This window comes from Sylvia atricapilla, chromosome 29 (genome assembly GCF_009819655.1).
Source record: "Sylvia atricapilla isolate bSylAtr1 chromosome 29, bSylAtr1.pri, whole genome shotgun sequence".
NCBI classification, from domain to species: domain Eukaryota; kingdom Metazoa; phylum Chordata; class Aves; order Passeriformes; family Sylviidae; genus Sylvia; species Sylvia atricapilla.
Window position 1 is genome coordinate 1,623,932 of NC_089168.1, and position 20,862 is coordinate 1,644,793.

Genomic DNA, 20,862 nt, shown 5'->3' on the forward strand with positions numbered 1-20,862 from the left:
CTCCCCACCGGCCCCGCGGAGGCTCCCATGGGGCGCCCAGGTGGGTGCTGGGGGGGCACAGCCGGGGCTGGGGGGCCTTTTGGGGGGGTTAAAAGCCGCCCCCGGTGCGTGTGTGTCCCCCCGCAGGCCCCCAGAACTTGACCTGCGTGTCCTACAAGCACCCGAGCGTGCGGGGGGCGCTGGGGGGCGCGGGGGGGGGCGGCGGCCGGCGCCGTTCGCTGCCCCCCCGGGCAGTGCTGCGTCGGCATCTGGAACCGCAGCCACGCTCTGGTGCAGGGTGAGAGCCCCGGGAACGGGGCGATTTGGGCAGGGGGAAAGGGGGGCTGCGGTCTGAGCCTGCCCCGGGGGGGGATGGAGGGGTTTGGTGCTGCCCCGGGGGGATTTTGGGGCAGGATGGAGGGGTTTGGTCCTGCCCCGGGGGGATTTTGGGGCAGGATGGAGGGGTTTGGTCCAGCCCCGGGGGGATTTTGGGGCAGGATGGAGGGGGTTTGGTCCTGCCCCGGCGGGATTTGGTGCAGGATGGAGGGGTTTGGTGCTGCCCCGGGGGGATTTGGGGCAGGATGGAGGGGTTTGGTGCTGCCCTGGGGGGATTTTGGGGCAGGATGGAGGGGTTTGGTGCTGCCCCGGGGGGATTTGGGGCAGGATGGAGGGGTTTGGTGCTGCCCCGGGGGGATTTGGGGCAGGATGGAGGGGTTTGATGCTGCCCTGAGATGATTTTGGGGCAGGATGGAGGGGTTTGGTGCTGCCCTGAGATGATTTTGGGGCAGGATGGAGGGGTTTGGTGCTGCCCTGAGATGATTTTGGGGCAGGATGGAGGGGTTTGGTGCTGCCCTGAGATGATTTGGGGGGCAGGATGGAGGGGTTTGGTGCTGCCCCGGGGGGTCTTGGGGAAGCAAAAGGGTCTGATCCTGTCCGGGGACAGGGAGCGGGGACTGGTCCTGGCCGGGGGGGACCTGGGGAGGTTCTGGTCCCTCCCCAGCAGCTGCGCTCGGCCTTGGCCTTGAGCAGCGGCTGCAGCGGCGCTGGGGAGGAGCAGCTGCGGGGCCGGACCCGCACTGGGGGTCCCACCTGTCCCCCTGCCCCCTCCTTGTCACCCAGCCGCCGGGGGTGACCGTGCCGCTGTTCCCAGGCTGCTGGGGAGGTCGGGGGGACGCGTGTCCCTCGGCCACCTGTGTCCCCAGCCCCGCGGGACACCCCGGCAGCTCCGTGCTCCTGTGCCTGTGCCACGGCCACCTCTGCAACGGCAACGCCACCGGGACAGCGACGGCGACAGGCACGGCCGTGGGGCTGGGGGGACCCCGCCAGGGGCCAGGTATGGGGGCTCGGGGGGTTCTGGGGACACTCGAGGACAGAGACACAGAGGGGACCCACGGGGGATCCTGAGACATTCGGGGGACCCCCAAGTGGGGAGGGTGGGACCCAGAGGGGCCTGGGGGGATCCATGAGGGGGCCTGGGGAAGCCATAGGATCCCCTAAAGTGTGCCCCACCACCACCCCGCACAGCTGGGGGAGTCAGAGGGCGCCGTGTCACCTGTCTCTGTCCCCAGTGCCTGGCCGGGGGTGGTCCGCGGGGACATTGTGGCTGTGGGGCGCCGGCCCGCTCCTCCTCATCCTCTTCACCTGTCTGGGCATCCTCGGTAGGGACAGGGACACCACGGGGATGGGGGGGACCGCAGGCACTGCCACCCCCTACCCGATGTCCCCTGGGTGTCCCCAAACGCCACATCTCTGGTGTTCCCAGAGTCTCCCAGGGTGGAGGGTGTCCAAGTGTTGTGTCGCCCTGTCTCTCGGGCGGGGTTTCCCTGGTGTCCTGGTGACCCCTGGGGTGGGGTGTCCCCAGGGTCCCGGGGATCCCGGGGTGCCACATTCCCCATGTCCTCTGCGTGGTGAGGGGGTGCTGGTGGTCCCCGGCGTCCCCAGGTCCCGTGTCCCTGATTTGGGGGGGATTCCTGTGGGGGGGGTCCCCGGATGGGGGTGTCCCCGATGTCCCCCATCCAGGACTGCGCCGGACAAGGGCCCGCACGGGGCAGCCACCGCGGGGGGCGCGAAGAACCGGGGTCCCCCCGGAGCCCCCCAGCCCGGACCTGCCCGCGCTGCACTTCCTGCAGGTGCGGGGCACCCACGGGGAGAGGGGCACCCACGGGAGGGGAGGGAGGACAGCCACGGGACAAGGGACAGCCACGGGGCAAGGCAAGGGACACTCAGCGAGCGGGAAGGATACCCACGGAAGGACTCCCATGGGGCGAGGGACACCCACGGGGGCACCCAAGTGGGAATGGAGGCGAGGTGGTGCTGGGAAGGGGACACCCACATGGGGAGGGGATGAGGGGACACCCATGGCAGAGGCAGCATCGGGCCAGAGGTGGAACAACAGCGGTGAGGGTGCCCGGGGACCCCCCGAAAGGTGCCCGGATGTATGGGAGGGGTGCCGGGGGGTTGGGGACGCTCGGTGCCAGCCGTGTCCCCTGTCCCCCGCCGTGTCCCCGCGGGGCAGGTGCTGCAGTCGGGGCGGTTCTCGGCGGTGTGGCGGGGGACGCTGCGCCAGCGGCCCGTGGCCATCAAGGCGTTCGCGGCCGGGGCCGGCCGGAGGTTCGCGGCGGAGCGCGCCGTGCACGGGCTGCCGCTGATGGAGCACGAGAACGTGGCCAGGCTGCTGGACACCCGCGCGGCCGGACCCCGCGCCCGAGGGGGGCTCCTGGTGCTGCAGCTCTACCCGGCCGTGGGTCACCTCGGGGGCTCCGGGGGGCGCTCGGGGGGTTACAGGGCTCTAACAGGAGTTTGGGGGGTGCGGGGGCTGCAGGGCCCAGGGGGGTGAGGGGGTAACCGGGGCTTGGGGGTCTCGGGGGTGTCCAAAGGGCTGGGGGGCTCGAGGGGGGGTGCGTGGGACAGTCGGCGAGCAGAGGGCCGGGGATGGGGGGCTGGTGGGGGGAGATGTGTGGGAGACACTGGGGGGTTGCCCCACGTCCCCACCCGTGTCCCCCGCGTGTCCCCAGGGCTCCCTGCGCCACTTCCTGGGGCAGCACGTGGGGACCTGGGCGGGCAGCGTGCGCCTGGCGCTGTCCCTGGCCCGCGGCTTGGCCTTCCTGCACCAGGAGCTGTGGCGTGACGGTGAGGGTGGCACCCGCGGGCTGTCCCCTGCCCTGTGCCACCGCTCTGGGCTGTGCCCTGGGCTCCCCCTGCCCTGTCCCCCCGTGACCCTCGGTGTCCCCAGGGCTGTACAAGCCCAGCGTGGTGCACCGGGACCTGAGCAGCCAGAACGTGCTGGTTCGGGAGGACGGCACCTGCGCCATCGGCGACTTCGGGCTGGCGCTGGCGCTGCCACCGCGCGCCCAGGACAGCACCGGCGCCCGGCACGCCGTCACCATCCGGAAGGTGACAGGAGTGGGGTGGGGATGGCAGTGGCGTGGGAAGGGGAGGTGACAGCCCTGGGTTGGGGATGGCGCCCCAGATGTCGCTGGCAGTGTGGGTGGCGGCTGAGCCCCTGTACCCGCATGAGCCCGTCGCCGGTGCGGGGGCCCTGGTGGCCGCGGTGGCCGCGGTGGCCCCGTGTCCCCGCGCTCAGGCCCCGTGGGGCGCAGGCGGGCACCCAGCGGTACCTGGCGCCCGAGATCCTGGACGAGAGCCTGGACCTGCGGGCGTGGGGCCGAGCCCTGCGCCAGGCCGATGTCTACGCGCTGGCCCTGCTGCTCTGGGAGATCCTGTCCCGCTGCCAGGCCCTGAGCCCCGGTGAGCCCCGGTGAGCCCCGGTGAGCCCCCGCGCCGCCCCCCGGCCCCGCTGAGCCCCGGCCGCCCCGCAGGAGCCCCGGTGCCGCCGTTCCGGTTGGCGTACGAGGCCGAGCTGGGCTCCAGCCCCACCGGGGCTCAGCTCCGGCGTTTGGCTGCGGACGAGAGGCGGCGGCCGCTGATCCCCGCCGCCTGGCACCGTGCCCCCCAGGTCAGAGCGCCGGGAGCCCTGGTCGGGTGCTGAGGGTGGCCGCGGGCAGGGGGCACTTGCAGGGCTCCCTGCCCTGGTGCCCGGGGGAGTTTGGGGCGCCCAGGGGTCCCCAGCTGCCCAAGGATGCTGAGGGTACCCGGGGTGCCTCTGGCCCTGTTTTGGGGTGTCACCCGGGGGTCCCAAAAGACTCTCAGGGGGGTGACTCAGGAAATCCGAGGAGGGAGGTCCCTGCCTGGGTGCCGGGGGATTTTGGGGGTTTGCTGCCCAGGGTCCCCTCCCCGCTGCCAAGCGATGACGCTGAGGGTACCGGGGGGGGTGTCCCCTTTCGGGGGTGTCCTCCCCGGGTGTTTCCCCCTCCCGGGGGGTCCCCGCTGAGCCTGGGGGGGGGGTCCCACAGCCCGGGGGAGTTCTGCCGGAGCTGCTGGAGGATTGCTGGGACCCGGACCCCGAGGCGCGGCTCTCGGCCGAGCGGGCGCTGCAGCGGCTCCAGCGCTTGGCCGCGGGGCCCGCACCGGCCCCGGGAGACCCCGGCCCGGGGGCCGCCCCCCGCCAGGTGCGTGCGGGGAAACTGAGGCACGGCGCGGGCCGGGGAGAGACCGGGAACCCACCGGGGACTTGCGGGGAAACTGAGGAAACTGAGGCACGGCGCGGGCCGGGGAGGGACCGGGGACAGGGCGGGAGGAGGCGGGGCAGGGGCAGGCCACGCCCCGGGGAGGAGCCAGACCTAAGCCCCGCCCCGCTTCCTGCCGGGAGGGCCGCGGCCGGAGCAAAGGTGGGAGCGGAGCCCCAGGAACCCCCGCACCCCAACTCCCCACCCACCGACTCTCGGAGCTCCCCTGCGGTCCCTGCGCACCCCCAAATCTCCCCGCACCCCAAACTCCGCCTTCAGCCGCTTCTGCACCCCAAAGTCCCCCTGCGCACCCTCTGTGCACCCCAATCCTCCCCTGCACCCCCCAGCCCCCGATTCCCCCAAAGCCCCCCCACGCCCGCCTTGATCCGCTCCCGGAGAGACCCCCGAAGCTCCCGTGACTCAGTTTCCTGTGGGTGCCAGCGGGGGTCCCCACGGCAGTGAGGGGTCCCCGCTCACCTCCTGTGCCCCTCCAGGTCCTGGAGCCTCCCGCCATGTGGAACCCTGGTGCAGGTACAGGGGGACGCCCCAAACTGGGGGGGCTGCCGTGGCTCCCCCCGGGGTCAGACCCCTCCCCTCAATCTCCTCTTTTCTTCCCCCCCCAGGGCAGCCGCCTCCCGCGAACCCCGTGTACCCCCCGAACCCCACGTGTCCCCCCCAGGTCCCACCCCCGAACCCCGTGTACCCCCCGCCCGCGGCGCCCCCCAACCTGCCGGGGGGACCTGGGCAGCCCCCGTACCCCGCTGGGCCCCCCCCGTACCCCGCTGGGCCCCCCCTGGCCCCCTCGGGCCCCCCCTTGGGGCCCCCCATGCCGCAGCCCCCCTACCCGGGGGTCCTCCCCCACCCCGGGGTGCTCCCCTCGTTCCCCCCCGCGCTGGACAAGAAGGCGGCGAAGAAGATGAAGAAGAAGATGAAGAAGGCTCAGAAGAGGCACAAGGTGGGGGAAACCCGGGAGGGGGGGACACAGGAGGTCACCCCCAGACCCCCCTCGGGGGCTCATGGCCCTGCTGTGTCCCCCCAGCGCTCTTCGTCGTCCTCCTCCTCCTCCTCCTCCAGCAGCTCCGACTGAGGCTCCTGGGACACCCCCCGGACCTCCTGGAACCCCTGGGACCACCAGTACCACTCGGGACCCCCCCCAGGACAACCAGAGCCACGTGGGACCACTTGGGACCCTTGTGACCACCTGGGGCACCCCAGGACCCCCATTCTGTCCCCATGTCCCAGGGGTGCCCCCGGTGTCCCTCAATAAAGCTCTGAGACACCCCAATGTGTGTCAGCGTCTCCTTCGCGCCCATGCGGGGCTGGATTTGGGGGTACACAAACCCCCAGTGCTCCTCGGGACGGGGGGTGCCCCTCTGCCCCCCGTGCCTCTATTGGCCCCCAGTGCCCCCTTTTGCCCCGCAGTTGCGCCATAGCTCCCCATACACAATTCTACCACACCTTTCATCACCCCTTTACCCCCAATTCCCGCCTCTTGCCCCCATTTCCCCCCAGTGCCCCCATTATTCCTCATTATCCCCCGTTACCCCCAGTGCCTCCCGCTCCCCTCCCGGACCTCCGGGCCGCCGGGGGGCGCTGTGCGGGGCTGCGGCCGCTCTGTCCCGCCCCGCGCGCGCAGTGCGTTTCCGGGTCGGGGCGGGTGTAAATCGGGCCGCGCCCGCCGCCCCCTCCCAGACCCGCGGCCGCCGCAGCCGGAGCAGCCGCGCCCGCGCCGCCGCCGCCGCCATCCCGCGCGCCCGCCCGCCGCGCTCCCTCCCCGCCTCCCCCCCCCTCCCTCCCGCCCTCCCTCCTCCCGCTCCGCCCGGAGCGCCCTTCGCCCAACGCCGTTACCGGCGCCGACACAGGTAGGCCCGACCCCCGGCCCCCCCCACCCCCCATCGCCCCCCCACCGCCGCCCCCCGGCCCTCACCGCGGGCCCCTCCGCGCCCCCCCGGCCGCCATCCGGCTCCGATCCCCCCCGGGCCGGGCCCTGCCGCGGCCCCCCCGCCGCCCCCCCGCCGGCCGCGCCCTCACGGCGCCCGCGGCCTGCGCGGCCTGTGCGGCCTGTGCGGCCCGCGCGCCCCGCGCCGCCGGCCGCCGGCACAAACGGCCCTGAGGGGCTCGGGGCCCGCCGCCGGTTCCCCCCGCCGCCCCCCCCCGCGGCCCCCCCCGCAGGAACCGGGCCGGGGGGGTTCGGGGCGCCGCGTGCGTCACATGGCGCCGCCGCCCCCCGCCCGAGCCGGGTGCGGGGGGGCCCCCAGGGGCGTGGGGAGATTTTTTTTTTTATTCATTTCTACTCCCTTTTCTTGGAATTTACATTTTTATTTTTTTTCTTTTAGTTTTTTTTTTTTTAATGATTGTTTATTTTAGGAGTTTTTCTTTTCCCGCCCGGGCCCGGTTTTTCCGCCATCCCGCGCTGTTGTTTTCCCCCGCTGGAGCTGGAAGGGGGGGCACGGACGGGCCCGCGCGGAGCCGCGGCACTCCCGGGGGATCCGGGATCTTCCCCCCGGGCCTGCCCGGAGCGGAACGGTCATCCCCGGTCCAGTGGGGGTGCGGGGCCCCGAGCCGGTGCCGCCCGGCCCGCTCCGGGATCCGGAGGCCCATTTCTCCCCAGCCCGACCGCAGCTCCCCGCGGCCCCCCCGCTCTCCGAGCGCTCGGCTGGTTCCCCCCGCCGGGCCCCGGCTCCCGTTCGGAGCCGCCGGGCCGGGATCCTCCCTCACCCGCCTTGTGATCGGGGACTCCATCGTGGCCCCGGGGGTCGCTCCGGGACAGCCGCTCCACTCCCGCTCCCCCCGGCCGGGTTCGGAGCCGGGACCCCCGGCTCGGTTCCCCCCCACCGCGCCCAGGGCTGAGCTGGCTCCAGAGCCGCGTCCCCGCCTCCGGGACGGGCGCGCTTCGGAGCCACGTCCCAGCCCCGGCAACCGCGTCCTCGGCTTTGGGACGGGGGTCCCGGGGCGGGCGGGATCCGGCGCGGGGCCGAGCGGCAGCTCGATGAAGTTTCCCTGCGGAGGAGCCTCACCGGGAGCCCGGCCCGGGCCCGCGTCACCCCCGGCGGGGCCGCTCGGCCCCTTTTGTCCCCGGGACGGGCCCGGGCTGCCGGGGCGGGCGGGCTCGGGGCCCGCTCTGCCCTCGCCCTCTGCTGGGGCTCCCATCCCGGGCTCTGCTCCCCGAAGCGGGGCGGATGTCGGCCTGAGCTCATGGAGGCCGCGGCAAAACCCTCCGGTGCCAGCGAGGCAGCGCGGCCCCGGCCCGGCCCCGGCCGTGGTTAAACTTTGATGGGGCAGAAGCGGCGGCCGAAATGGGAGTTTATTTACCGGATTCTCACGAAACGCCCGGCTGGGACCTGCCGGGCTGTTTTGCAACCGTTGCCGACTCAGGTGGTTTGAAACCTGATCGTGCGCTCATGTGGCCTTATCTGGGTCTGAGGGAATCGCCTCGGAACTTGCTGCAAAAGGCCCTGCGCGGGCTCAGAGCTCGGGGAAGCGGATGGGGTTTATTTTCTCCACAATCCCGGCTTCCTAGCGCACCAAAAACCAGGGACTGGGGCACCCACTCCTGTCGGAAAGCTGCAGGAGGACTTGGGCTGGGGAAAGTGTGGGTCAGGGAGCAGCAGCTTCCCCAGACTTGTAGGGACCACAGTTATTCCTCAGAGTCCCTGGTAGTATCCAGGAGCTGTTTGTGTCCCCAGTGCTACTGGGGGTCACCCTGAAGTATTCAGTTGTCCCTCTGGGAAGCCCCTGCAAGGAGCAGGGCTGGGAGGAGGCAGGGGCTGAGCGGGACCCTCGTGGCCCCAAGAGTCCCTGGATCTAGGTGGGATCGGGCCAGTTCAGCCCTAGAAACTCACAGGAGGAGGAGGCAGGCCACCCATGGATCGGCCCAACACTTCCAGGGGCCGATTTGAGGGGAGAAGCAGCACAGAGAGGCTGGAATCCTGCCTGAACAGGCCAGGGGGGATTGGCAGAGCCCCTCAAGTCAACAGCCCCTCACTCACCCAGCCCCTCTCCCCCCAGCCAAGGCCCGAGCGCTGCCGCAGCCTGAGCCGACCCCGCGCTGCCCACCATGGACACCGGAGTCATCGAAGGGGGTCTCAATGTCACACTCACCATCCGGCTACTCATGCACGGAAAGGTTTGTGTCCCCAGCCCCCTGTGCAGTGCCCTGGGCTGGCACGGGGTGGGCTGGGTGCTTCTGTGGGATCTCCCGGGGCTGCTGTGGGGTCAGGAGTGTACTGCTGGTGCCTGAGCAGATCCTGAGGTACAGCCAGAGAAGAAAATAATTACGGGATGCAGGGGGGATGACCTGATGGGAGCAAGACCAGCACAATTGGGATAAACCCCAGTTATCTGAGAGGCAGATCTCAACTGCTCCGGAGCTTGTTTTGACTGTGAAAAGAGCCGAGTTTAGGGCTGGGGCTCCAGGAGTTTTTAAAACGCTGACTAATGGTGCTTTTGTTTCCATCCCAGGAGGTGGGAAGCATCATTGGGAAGGTAAGCAGGAACAAACTCCCCAAGCCCTCCCTTTCCCCTTCTCCCCTCGTCCCCCTCCCTCAGCCTCCCCGCAGCCGCGCTGACGCCTCTCTCCCTTCTCTCGTCCCTCACAGAAAGGGGAGTCTGTGAAGAAGATGCGTGAGGAGGTGAGTGCGGGCTGCGGGGCGGGATGGCGATGGCGGGCCGGCCGGGGCTCCGCAGGCAGCGCGGCGGCGGCGCGGGGAATGCCGGGAGCTGTGGGCAGGCGCGGCAGGAAGCCGAGGAGGAGAAGATGGCTGCCCGAGCCGAGGGAGGGAGGAGGAGGAGGAGGAGGGAGGGCTCTGTCCCCAGCGGCGGCAGCGGGGGATCCGGAGGAATCCCGAGAAGCTCCGTGCGGCCGCGGCACTGAGGTGGCGTTTGCCTCCCCGCAGAGCGGAGCTCGCATCAACATCTCTGAAGGGAACTGCCCCGAGCGGATCATCACCCTCGCGGGACCCACCAACGCCATCTTCAAAGCTTTTGCGATGATCATTGACAAACTGGAAGAGGTGTGTGCGCGGCCCCCTGCAGTCAGTGCCCCCGTTTGTGCCTCTCTCTGGATGGGCTGACCCCGGGGTGAGCCCCAGGGGGCCCGGGGCCGTTGTTCCGCACCGGCGGCCGGCGTTTCCCTGCCTGGCCCCCGATCTTTGTCCGCCGCCGTGCTGGGGCAAGGTCCAGGCAGTGCTGGAGCCAGAGCCCCGCAGGGACTTCCTGCCCACAGCGTGGCACAGAGCAGGGCTTGGAAAAACCCCGGCTCTGCTCGTGCTGGTGCCACTTTCCCCCAGCACACCCCAGGGCTCAGCTCTGTTCACAGCCCTGCCAAGGAGGAGCTGGGGCTGCAGCTGTGTGGGGCTGGAGGAGCTGCATCAAGTCCCTGGTCCTGTTAAATCAGTGACTTCCAGGGGGGATTTTGCTGCTGGATAACCTGAATCGTGCAGGTGTTAGAGCCTGCTCAGGGCTGTAATGTTGAGATTTCCATTCTGTTCCACACTGGAGGGAGCAGGAGTTATGAATGCTCCTCACCTGGTGTTGGGCAGAGCTCTGTGGCCCTCACCTCGCCTGTGGGGGTACACATTCAGTTGTCTTTCGGATTTAGGACACTACCCGGGGAGAAACAACCCTTCTGGCAGCTCTGTCCCCAAACCCCCTGCTCTCACCCAGAGCCTTAAAGGCTGCAGAGCTTGGAGCTGTTTGTGCTGAATGCAAGGGAGCAGGAGTCCTCCAAGGGCTGCACAGCTCTGCAGTGCTCTGGGCACCGGCCTTGGAGCTGAAGCTTTGCTTTTAGTAGGTCAGTTGAGCCCTGGCCTTGTGCCTCCCCTCCCCCTGCCAGCACATGACCGCTGTAATCGGCGCCGGGGTTGTTTTTCCTGGAGCTGCTGCCTTGATCCCTGGTGCAGTGGGAGGCTGCGTGCTGACCCTGGAGCTGTGGAGTCCCTGAGCCCCCCCCCCCCCCCCAGTCCTTTGTGCCCCCTCCAGCACTGGTTCCTGCTTGGCTGAGGTGGGACCCAGCCTGGGGCAGTGCCGAAGCCTGTTTCCATTTACACAGCACAGTTTGGCTGCTGCTTCCCCAAAAATACATCTGTATTTTTTCTGGGCTGCTGAGGAAGTCCTGGGAAATGGGACTGGGAAAGCCCCGAGGTCACCTTGGCCTGGGCCGCTGGTGCCAGCGTCACCTCGCTGTCCCTGTGCCAGGCACGTCCCCAGCGCGTGCCGTCTCAGCAGGGCTGAGCCCTCAACACCTCCTCTTCCTCGCAGGACATCAGCAGCTCCATGACCAACAGCACAGCTGCCAGCCGGCCCCCGGTCACCCTCCGGCTTGTGGTCCCCGCCAGCCAGTGCGGGTCCCTCATTGGCAAAGGAGGCTGCAAGATCAAGGAGATCCGAGAGGTGCGTGGTGCCTGGCCCAGAGGGGACCCACGAGGGGGGTTCAGGTGTCCCCGAGGGCAAATCCCTGCATTGTCCCTGCCCCAGAGATGTGGCATCACTGGGATTTTTTGGAGCTCCTCGTATATTTAGTGCTTACCAGACTGAGACTTGGGGCAGACCCTTCTCTGCCTGGTACTGTCCTTCACAGCCGGATGCCTGGGTTCTTGGTCCTCCCTTCCCATGACTCCGGGTTGTCCCCTCCCCAGTCTTTTCCCAGATTTGGGAGAGGGAGATGTGATCCAGGCCAGCGCTGCCCTTGGCCATGCCATTTAGCACTGGGTGCTGGTGGATTAACTGCTGGCGTGGAGTCTGGCTTGGCTTGGGTTACAGTGACAGGCTGAGGCCAGGGCCCCCTGTGCCGCCTCAGGCTCCTGGTGACCGAATTGTATCCAGCTGGGATTAAAGGACTTTATTCTGGGGGAAAGGAGGAGCTGGGGGGGCAGTTTTGGCTATGTATAACCATGCACGGGGTTCATCGCTGAGGTCTGAGCCCTGCCCAGGGTCTGATGGGCTATTTTTAACCCTCAACTTGGCAGAGCACGGGGGCACAGGTCCAGGTGGCAGGGGACATGCTGCCCAACTCGACTGAGCGAGCCATCACCATTGCTGGGATCCCACAGTCCATCATCGAGTGCGTCAAACAGATCTGCGTCGTCATGCTTGAGGTAGGGCCCCTCCTCGGGCCTGTCCCCTGGGGAGGCTGGTGCTGCAGGGCTCCTGCTGCCCTTGGAGGGGTGGAAATGCTGAGGGGGGAGCAGAAAACAGCTGCTGGGGGATAAAGGGATAGCTGGGGATTACAGCCTCATCCAGGTGAGGCTTGGAGCTGCTTAAAACCAGGGTCGAGCAGGGCCTCAAGAGCAGCTCACGGTGTCACCCACGGCCCTGCCGATCTCCTGGGTGTCCTCCCTCGGCCCTGTGCCCAGGGTGAGGAAGAAGTAACCCTGCCCTGGGTCCCCAGAGGCCCAGCTGGAAGTGCAGAGCAGAGCCCTGGTGGTGTGGGCTGCGGGGAGGGGGCTGTCGGTGCCGGCGGCGCTCGGTGTCTGACCTGTCCTCTCTGCCTGTCACCCAGTCTCCCCCGAAGGGTGTCACCATCCCGTACCGACCCAAGCCATCCAGCTCTCCCGTCATCTTTGCAGGCGGCCAGGTAAGGCCTCTCCTCTGCTCCTGGGGTGCGGGGAGGGGAGGGGGCCGTACCGAGCTGCGAGCGCGCCTCGGCCGCCCCGCGTGCCTGTCACCCACGTGTGCCCTCGGCCCCCAGAGCCAGCTCCAGCCGTCCCTGCGGAGGGATGGCAGCAGGGAAAAGGGCCGATTTGGGAGGAGAGGGTGCTGGAAAACACTCCTGGAATTAACTAGCCAAAAAACCATTTGCCAGTGTGGTGGCAGCAGTAGGGGTTTGAATCGGGCCGAGCTGCCTAACCCGGGCTCTGCCCCTCTGCCTCGGGCTGGCTCCAGGGACTCACTGTGACCTCCTGTGGGTGACTGGCCCGGAGATTGAGGCTTCTCTGCCCTCTGCCACTGGTTCTCGGGGTGCAGAGGCTCAGCCTGTGCCGTGGGTAGGGTTGGGGCAAAGGCTTCGTCTCGCAGGCGGGGAGGGTGTCAGATAGGAATAGTGTCGGGTGACTGGGCTTCAGTCCCTCCTGCGCTGAGCTGGGGAGTGGTCCGAGCCCTGCCCTGAGCCACCTTACAGGGGACAGGTGTCCCTTGGGCTCCTGTCTGCTGTAAGCCCCGGACCCCAGGGCTGGAGGGTGGGGCCCAGGTGCGGGTCAGCTGCTCCCACCCTGCGGCCCCGGGGCTGCCCCAGCGCTCGGAGGAGCCACAGTGCCAACACATCCGCTGCCTTCCTGCTGCCAGGGAGACCCCTCGGGGTGGGCAGGGCCTGGCTTTGTCAGTGGGGGCCTCAGTAGGCAGGGAAGGGGGTCAGGGAAGGGGTGTAGCTGCCGCCGGCCTCCCCAAGAGCCAGGCCTGACTCTGCTCTCCCCTTTCCCAACCCTGCCACGCTTGTTTTGGGGACGGACCTGCTGCCGTCCCCTTCCTCCTCACCCCTGCCCCTCTCCCTGCCTCTTCCTCCCCACCTGAACCCGGTCAGCTCCCCCCTCCCACCTCCCCGACAGCTTCTCCCGCCGCTCTGCACCCCGGGGGAAGCCCCCGCGCCCCTGGCCAGCGGCGGGGCCGCAGCGTGCGGACCCCCGGGGCGGGAGCCGGCCGCCTTCCCCGTTAGAGCAGTGAGGAGCAGGCTTCCCACAGCCACGCATCTCTTCCCTCCCCCTGCCCCTCTTCTCCCCCTTCCTTCTCTCCGCCCCTGTCCCCGGCCCAGGCCCGCAGCAGCCGCCCGGGCCCCGCTCCCGTGGGCCTTGCGCTCTCTGTCTTCGCAGCTCAGAGTCGTGCGTAGAGCAGGGCGAGCCCTCGATCAGCACTGAGCTAATGTGGATGTTGAGTTTGGTGTTAGCGAAAGGTTTCGGATTGACAGCCCTGGAGACTGAAGTCCTCTAATTTATCCACAGGACAGGTACAGCAGCGGCAGTGCGAGCTACCCCCACACCGCCCCATCCATGTGCCTCAACTCTGACTTGGAGGGACCACCTCAGGAGGTGAGAGGGGAGTTCAGTCTCCACGGCCCGTTCAATCCTTGGCCTCTCTGAGACTGCCAACAAGGGTGGCATCCCTGTCCCCGTCCCCCAAAACCGACAACGGTGGCTTTTTGTGCTGTGGACTCCTGTCCACTGGGAACTGGACTCTGAGCCCACCAACCTCTCCTCACGCAGGCCACCCGGCAGCCACTGCATGGCAACGAACTTGGGCCAATTCCAGCCTGGGCTGCAGTTCTTCCGGTGACCTGGAAGTGAGGCTGTGTACCCCCCTCTCCCCTTCCTCTCCCACCCGCCCCCACCTGCCCGGCCCCCCCAGACCTCCCCAAACCTTAGCCAGCCAGGCCCCAGCCAGTGCCTCGCCCTTTCTGGGTAGCTTCAGGAGGAATCTGAAGTCTGTGGCTGTCCCCTGTAACCTCGGGGACACGGAGTTGTGGCAGGTCAGGCCCTCGCCTCGTTCCCCTCCGAGCACTGGGCCGTGTCGAGCAGTGGTAGCCAGCGCCAGCACTGACCTGTAGCTTGCCCGGCGACGTTGTCCTAGGCGTGTGGAGTGACCAGAGGACTCGGAACGGGGCAAACCTTTTTTTTGGGGGTGGGAGGGGAGGCGGAGGAGCTGCCGGGCCGGGGCAGAGAGGGGCCAGGAGCAGCAGCAGGGCCGGCGGGGGCGTTGGATCCTCCCTGCCTGCGCGGGGGCGCAGGGCTAGCAGCATTGTCGGACTCACCACACCATAACATCTTCATCAAGATCCCAGCCGTTCTCTTGTTGGTTTTTTGGTTTTTTTTTTTTTTTTTTTTTTTTTTTCCTTTTTTTTAAATTTTTTTTTTTTTTTTTTTTTTGTCTGCCACCTTTTTTTTGGGGGGGGACGGCACCGATTCTGCCCACCCCCTCCTCGTACCCGCCACGTCAGGCCAATTCGAGTAACCGCCAGCCTAGAAACTGCTTGTGACAGCATTTATCCGTCCCCGCCTCTCCTGCCCCACTTCCCTCGCCCCGGAGAACTCTCCACCTTGGCTCTCTGACTTCCTGGCTAGTTGAAATCTGTCTGTCCCTGGGTGGCTGTCCGATGGTTGTTAATAGGATGTTTTCCTCCTTTTGTAGGCCTATACCATTCAAGGACAGTATGCCATTCCACAGCCAGATGTAAGTTTTTATTTACAACTTCTTGTCTTGAAATCCACCCTTTTCCTCCCCCACCTTCCAAAAATTTTCTCCGTGCTTTCTCTGCTCGAGCTGCCTCAGCTTGGGGCTGAATACTCGATCTGATCTGAGCTCCCCAGCACCTTCCCCCCCCAAAAAAACCTCGCCCTCCCCACTCAGCTGGCCCTCCTGCAGCCAGCTTCAGCTGACCTCAGAACTCTCATTGGATCCTCCCCCACCTCCTCTCTGACACTTCCCTCCTCCTTATTATATTTTTTTTCCAAACCCACCTCTCCCTGGCTTGGCATTTCACACCAGCTCTGGCTTTTCCTTTGGCCCCCCCGTCCTGTCCCCCCCTCAATTCGGCACGAGAACCCCCCCCCAGCCAGCACACGGTGGCTCTGTCACGGTGGCTCTCCCGGGGCAGGGGACAGCTGGCCCAGCGAGCGGGGGCAGGTGGCAGTCGGGGAGGGGGTTGGCCCTGGCCCAGCCCGGCTCGGGAGCGGAGGGGCCATCCCGGCAGCGGCCGGCGCTGTCGGACACCTCCATCCTCTGGCACCCATCCTCATCCCGTAGGGGCTGATCTCTGCTCCTGGCACCTGTAGGGCAGCGAGGGGGGTCTGAGGCTGCAGGCTGGGGGCACAGGGGGGCTTTGAGGAAGCCGGGCTGGCACGGCAGAGCCTGCGCTCCCCCGCGGTGCCGCCGGCACCTGCTCCCTCCTCCCACTCCTCTCTGCTTCTGTTCCTGCGCTCCTCCAGCCCTTGCTGCACCGAGGGGGGGTGGGCGCGGCCCCCAGCCCACCGTGGCTGGGCCGGGGCAGCGCGGAGGGGCCGGGGCGGGCGGCGGGGCCGTGTCCGTGCGGGTGCGCGGTGAGTCCTGGCCCCCGGCCTCGGGAAATGGCTAACGCCAGCCTCTCTCTCTCTCTCTCTCTCTCTTTCTCCCTGTCCCTCTCTCTCCCTTCTTGCTCCTTTAGCTGACCAAGCTGCACCAGTTGGCAATGCAACAGTCACACTTTCCAATGTCTCATGGCAACACTGGATTCAGTGGTATGGAAACTCCTTCTCTCCGTGTGCGTTCGTGCGGGGCCAGAGCCCAGCCCGGGCTGCTCCCGGCTCCCGTGTGGGGCCGTGCTCACAAAAACCTAAACCCAAACGTTGCCCTGGGCCCGGCCAGGTAACTGCTGCTGTTGTGACGTGTCTGGGGCCGCAGGGGCAGGGCCTCCATCCACCCATCCACGCTGCTTCCCTCGCTCCCTCGTGCCCCCCGTCCTCGCAGCTGTGGCAGCGCACTGGGAGACCCCCGGCCCGCAGCACCCGCTCTCTCCCCTCCGGCTACTCCAGGCCTGAAGCAGGCCGAGTTGTACCAAATTTGCTGTAGATTTGCTAAGATGGCTAAAAAAAAAAAAAATCAAATCACCTAAAAGATGAAAGAAAAAAAAATCACCCATTTGGGGCTCTAAACTTGAGACAGCCAAACTCATTGTGACTTGTATCTTAACAGGCGTTGACTCCAGCTCTCCAGAGGTGAAAGGCTATTGGGGTAATGATCCAAACACACGATCTGTAGTTACTCTGTTGTGTATTGATGCTGCCCGGGGTCTCGTTCTCCCTGATAGATGCTGCCCGGATTGGGGGGGAAAGGGGGTTGAGGGGAGCCCCAGAAGGGCTGGAGGCACAGCCTGGCTTGGCCGGCTGGGCCCTGGAGCACAGCTGGATAGTGGAGAGCAGCAGGACTGGGTGGAGGCTCGGCTGTCCCAGTGAACTGTGGGCCCTGAGCTTTAACCCCCCAGCCCAAAAAACACACAGAGGGGAGCAACCCCTGGCTAAGGAGGTGCTGGAGCTGTCAGGAGCTGGAGCTGCCCCAGGCTTGGGGGGACAGCACCGGGTGTCACCTGCTGCGTCCCCCTGCCACGGCCCCGGTGTGAGGCCTCAAGGCTGCCGCCGCTCCCTCTTGTAGGGAGCGAGCTGGGGAAGGGGGGAAAGTGGAAAAATGTGTTCAAAAGGCCCCAGGCACACGAGCTCAGCCCTGTGTGGGGTGTGAGCAGCCTCCCAGTGCCCACCGGCGTAGCACTGCCCTGTGGGGCTGCAGGGAGGAGGAGGAGGAGGAGGAGGAGGGGTTCCGTAGCCTTTGGAAGCCAGACCCGGAGTGGGAGTGGAGCCGAGTGCCCGGCTGGAGCCCCCAGTGCCAGCCCCCTGCTCCGGGATTGTCCCACCGTGATGGCGAAGCCTCACGGGGAGGGGACACAGAGGGGACACCTGCAGGGGTGAGGGAGAGCAGGGAGGCAGGGCTGGGGGGCAGCAGGGATCGGAGTAACCTCCCGGCCTGCTGTGCCCTCCCCGCCTGCTCGGAGCCCTCCCAGGCAGCCTGAAGCTGGCAGCACTTGGGGTGCTGCACCCCGCGCCTGCCCCCCACCCTCACCTGGGCCCCCTCTCTCTGTCTCTGAGCAGGTTTGGATGCCTCTGCCCAAACCACCTCCCATGAACTCACCATTCCAAACGATGTGAGTATCCCGGGGGGGTTTGGGGGGTGGCTCTGAGGGTCCCCAGGATCTGCCCCTCTCACAGGAGCTGTAGATGACTGTCCTTGCCCTTGAGGCTGTGGTGGGCTCATGGCTGCATCCCAGACCACCTCCTCAGGCCACTTTGGCTGCCACCACATCCCTTGCCCTATGACAGTGATCTTCAGGGCAAAGAAGCCCTTTTTCAATCCCTTAAACCCTCCCTTATCCAGCTCCTTAACAACCCACAACCAGGATTCCCATAATCATGGAACTTTAAAGGTTGGAGATGGCCTTTAAGGCCCTCAAGTCCAACTGTGACCCCAGCATTGAACTGTGTCCACAGAGGCCACAGACACACCATTTTGGACACATCCATGGATGGTGTCCTCCCCTCCTGCCCTGGGCAGCCTGTGGGGCTGGAACAACCCTTTCCCTGAAGGAATTTCCCCAGTGTCTCTCCCTGAGGAGGTGCCAGAGCCGGGATGAGGCCGAGTTAACCCCGTTTCCTCTCCCTTCCAGCTGATTGGCTGCATCATCGGGCGTCAGGGCGCCAAGATCAACGAGATCCGCCAGATGTCCGGGGCTCAGATCAAGATTGCCAACCCCGTGGAAGGCTCTACTGACAGGCAGGTGACCATAACTGGATCTGCAGCGAGCATCAGCCTGGCCCAGTATCTAATTAATGTCAGGTGAGTCCCCGCTGCCTCCCGGGGTGCCCTCCCTGCTGTGCCCTGCATGAGGGGAAGGGGTTTCCTGTCTCCCGCCTTCCCTGTGCCCTCCCCGTGCCTGCTGTCCCCGTTTCCCCACTGCCATCTCCTCCAGGAATGCTGCAGGGTGAGGATGGGGCTGGGAGGAGCCTGGCGCTGCAGAACCCCTTGGTGTGGCTCTGCTGTGCCACCCTGAGGGGTGACAGGAGGGGCTGCCCAGCCTCATCCTGGGTTTCCCGCTGGGACGCTGCTGTCCCAGAGAGCTGCTGGTGCTGCTGGCAGCACCTGGCTCTGCTCCGGGGCCGTGGGGCCCTGGCGAGGCTTGGGCTGCCCCTGTTGGTGTCCCTGTGTCCCCTGTTCCCTGCCTGGAGCTGGGAGCGGCATCCCGTGGCTGAGAGGGGCTGGGGGTCCCTGGGCTGTGTCCCTGCTCCCGCCAGAGCAGCAGCTGCTGGTGGTTTCTCTGGATTCTGGCTCCTTCCCTGGGGCCGAGCCGGGCCCCTCTGGGGGTTGTGGGGGTCCCGTGTGCGGCCGGGCCAGGCCTGGCAGCACCATCCCTTCCCTTCCCTCCCTCCCCGCTCCTCCCCTCCCTCCTCCTCCTCCCCCAGCTCCTGCGCAGTTTTCGCTGTTTGTCCTGTGCTTTTTTTTCGCATTTTGTGCTGTTCCTTCCCTCCCACCCACACCCGTGTTTTTTTTTTCTTTTTTTTTTTTTTTCTTTTTTTTTCTTTTTATTTTTTTTTTGTTGTTGTTTTCCTTTTCTCCTCTGTTACAGTTTAGAAAGCGCTAAACCCTCCTCCCAGGCAGCCTCCGTCACGATCCCTGACCACCTCAGCATCAACCTCTCTCAACCCTCCACCCCTTCTTCTTCTTCCTCCTCCACCACCACCCCCTCGCTCGCCACCGCGGGGGCCTCCGACGCACCCTCCAGCCTCCCCAACCCTCTTCCGACCGCCCCTTGTGTCTCCAGTCTGCTTGGCATGAAACCTGTCCCTCTCCTGGCGCTAAATGTCGTGTCTGCGGCCAAAGGCGCCGCGGCGCCCGCCGTGCCCTGTGTCACTAACAAACTCAAAGCGGAGAAGCAGAGGTTTTCCCCGTACTGAGCCTGCTCCAGGGGGGCTGGCAGCACCGGGACCCCGCAGAGGAGACTTGGAACAGCAAAATTTTTACTTTTTTTTCCTCTATTTTTTTTCCTCTTTTTTTTTTTATTACTCTTGTTGGTTTTTTAGATTTTTTTCCTTTTTACTGAGCTCTTGCAGCAGCAGAGCTTTTCTTGCCGGCCGAGAGACTGTGTCCCTTTGTCCTGTGATCGGTCACAATTCCTTCTCTGCCTGCCTCTAGTTGTTGCTTGTTAATTTTTTTTTTCCATTTCTCCTCCTTTTCCCTTTTTTTCTTTTTTTCTTTTTTTTTTTTTTGAGTAGTTTGGGTGCAGTTGTGGGGTTTGGGGTGGGATAGGGGGTGGAGGGAGGGAAGGGACTCTGTGATTTTTTTGGGGGAGGGGGAACTGCATCCCCGGTGCCCTGGGGGCCTCACCTGTCCTCTCTTAACTGTCTGTACCTGTAATAAAGTTGCCACGGTGAGAATCTGCTCTGGTAGATCTGTGCCACAGCGGGGCCCGGCCCGGGGGTCCCCTCTGCCTCAGGGGGGGTCTCCCCCCACCCACACCCCTCCAAACGCAGCAAGGGCCGAGCCCAGAGCCATCACGGCGGGGCTGGGGGGGTGGGCTGCCCTTGGGGGGTCCCTGCTGGCTCAGGGACCCTTTGCAGTGTCTGTGTGTCCCCTGCCACCCCAGGGGGTCCCTGCTGGAAGTGCCCCCTCCCTTTCCCTGCCCTGTCCCTCCTCTGCTGCCTCCTCCCCGCCCCACCTGCGGGGGTCCCGTGGATCTCCCCGCTCCAGAGCCCCGGAGCAGAGCCCACCATGCTCAGCCCTGAGCCCCCCCGGGCCCCCTCCAGCGCCATTCAGGCCGGGGGCACCTCCCTTCTCCTGGCTGCTTGTGCACAACCCGCAGACCCCTCCTGAGGGGGTCTCTCCATGGAGCTGCCCCTCGCTCGGGGCTCCCCCTGCCCTCCCTCCTCCCACCCGTCGGTGCTGGGGGGTCCCTGTGCTGCCCGGGGTCCCTCTGACGCCCTTTTCTCGTTGCAGGCTCTCCTCGGAGACCGGGGGCATGGGCAGCAGTTAGGGGGGCCCCGGACCCCCCTCGCCTCGCCATCCATCTGCGGCCCCTTAGCACCGACCCAGGTTTTAAACTAGTTTGTACATTTTCGGTTCCTCCAGCCTCGCGCCACTCACCAGGTTCAGTTTGTTTCCTTTTTTTTTGTTTCGTTGGTTTATTTTTTTTTTTTTGGTTCTGTTTTACGGGGTTATATTTTTTCCCTCAAATAAAAAGCATTTTAATTCCTTCGTTCAGCTCTTAAAACTGCTGAACCCCAAATCTTAGTTTTATAAAGCTTCTCTCTCTCCTCTCCCCTCCACCCCGGCACCTTCTCCCCTCCTCTCCCCGTTTTTTCGGCTCATGAAGTTTCTGTTTTTGTCATGAAATGTAAGAGTGGAAGAAAAACGAAAAAAAGCAAAAAAAAACCAAAAAAAAAAAACATTTCAGTTTAGTTCTGTAACGTCAGGAAATTTTTCAAAAAAAAACTGAATAAAAAGATGGACTGGAGCTTTTCCTTGTGAATAGAACCTGCAGGATATTTTGGTTAATGGATCTGCCTGTCTCAGTCTTTATTTGAAACCCCCCTGGCTCTTCCCAGTGCTCCCAGTACAGTCCAGTTTGGTTCTGGAGAGGGATAAACCAACCCCAGCTGGTGTTTAGGATCCTTCCAGAGGGTGGAGGACCAACCCAGTGCTCCCACTATGGCCCAGTTGGGTCTTGGAGTCCCACTGGAATTGGATGAACCAGTCCTGGAGAGGGAACTTTGACCCTCCGGATGAATTTTTTGGGGATCTTTCCCATTTCCCTCCAAGC

At 65.7% G+C, this 20,862-nt stretch overlaps 2 protein-coding genes across 17 annotated transcripts; both read left to right on the top strand.

The window, feature by feature from the left end:
- Nucleotides 1-27: 27 nt before the first annotated feature.
- On the top strand, nucleotides 28-5,829 carry AMHR2 (anti-Mullerian hormone receptor type 2). Its single transcript, XM_066337507.1, is given in 16 exon segments — nucleotides 28-40; nucleotides 127-191; nucleotides 193-277; nucleotides 1,130-1,312; nucleotides 1,548-1,744; nucleotides 1,747-1,830; nucleotides 1,833-2,108; nucleotides 2,495-2,719; nucleotides 2,994-3,108; nucleotides 3,212-3,372; nucleotides 3,579-3,726; nucleotides 3,798-3,934; nucleotides 4,332-4,487; nucleotides 5,039-5,075; nucleotides 5,168-5,499; nucleotides 5,584-5,829. Coding segments are annotated over 16 exon segments (2,262 nt in total). The 3' UTR covers nucleotides 5,632-5,829.
- Nucleotides 5,830-6,258: 429 nt separating this feature from the next.
- PCBP2 (poly(rC) binding protein 2) lies at nucleotides 6,259-20,601 on the top strand. Of its 16 annotated transcripts, none has more exons than XM_066337511.1 (16): nucleotides 6,259-6,406; nucleotides 8,553-8,670; nucleotides 9,006-9,029; nucleotides 9,143-9,175; nucleotides 9,440-9,556; nucleotides 10,803-10,934; nucleotides 11,510-11,638; nucleotides 12,043-12,117; nucleotides 13,475-13,561; nucleotides 13,736-13,801; nucleotides 14,658-14,699; nucleotides 15,670-15,742; nucleotides 16,197-16,235; nucleotides 17,144-17,196; nucleotides 17,716-17,885; nucleotides 18,673-19,309. In XM_066337511.1, exons 2-16 carry the CDS (start codon nucleotides 8,602-8,604, stop codon nucleotides 18,998-19,000), a joined length of 1,437 nt encoding a protein of 478 aa, XP_066193608.1. In that variant the 5' UTR covers nucleotides 6,259-6,406; nucleotides 8,553-8,601; the 3' UTR covers nucleotides 19,001-19,309. The 16 variants fall into 16 exon arrangements, with proteins under 16 accessions (XP_066193608.1, XP_066193609.1, XP_066193610.1 ...); XM_066337523.1 differs by lacking the exon at nucleotides 18,673-19,309 and adding an exon at nucleotides 20,040-20,601 and having other exon boundaries at nucleotides 6,260-6,406; XM_066337512.1 differs by lacking the exon at nucleotides 16,197-16,235 and having other exon boundaries at nucleotides 18,673-19,306.
- Nucleotides 20,602-20,862: the final 261 nt, after the last annotated feature.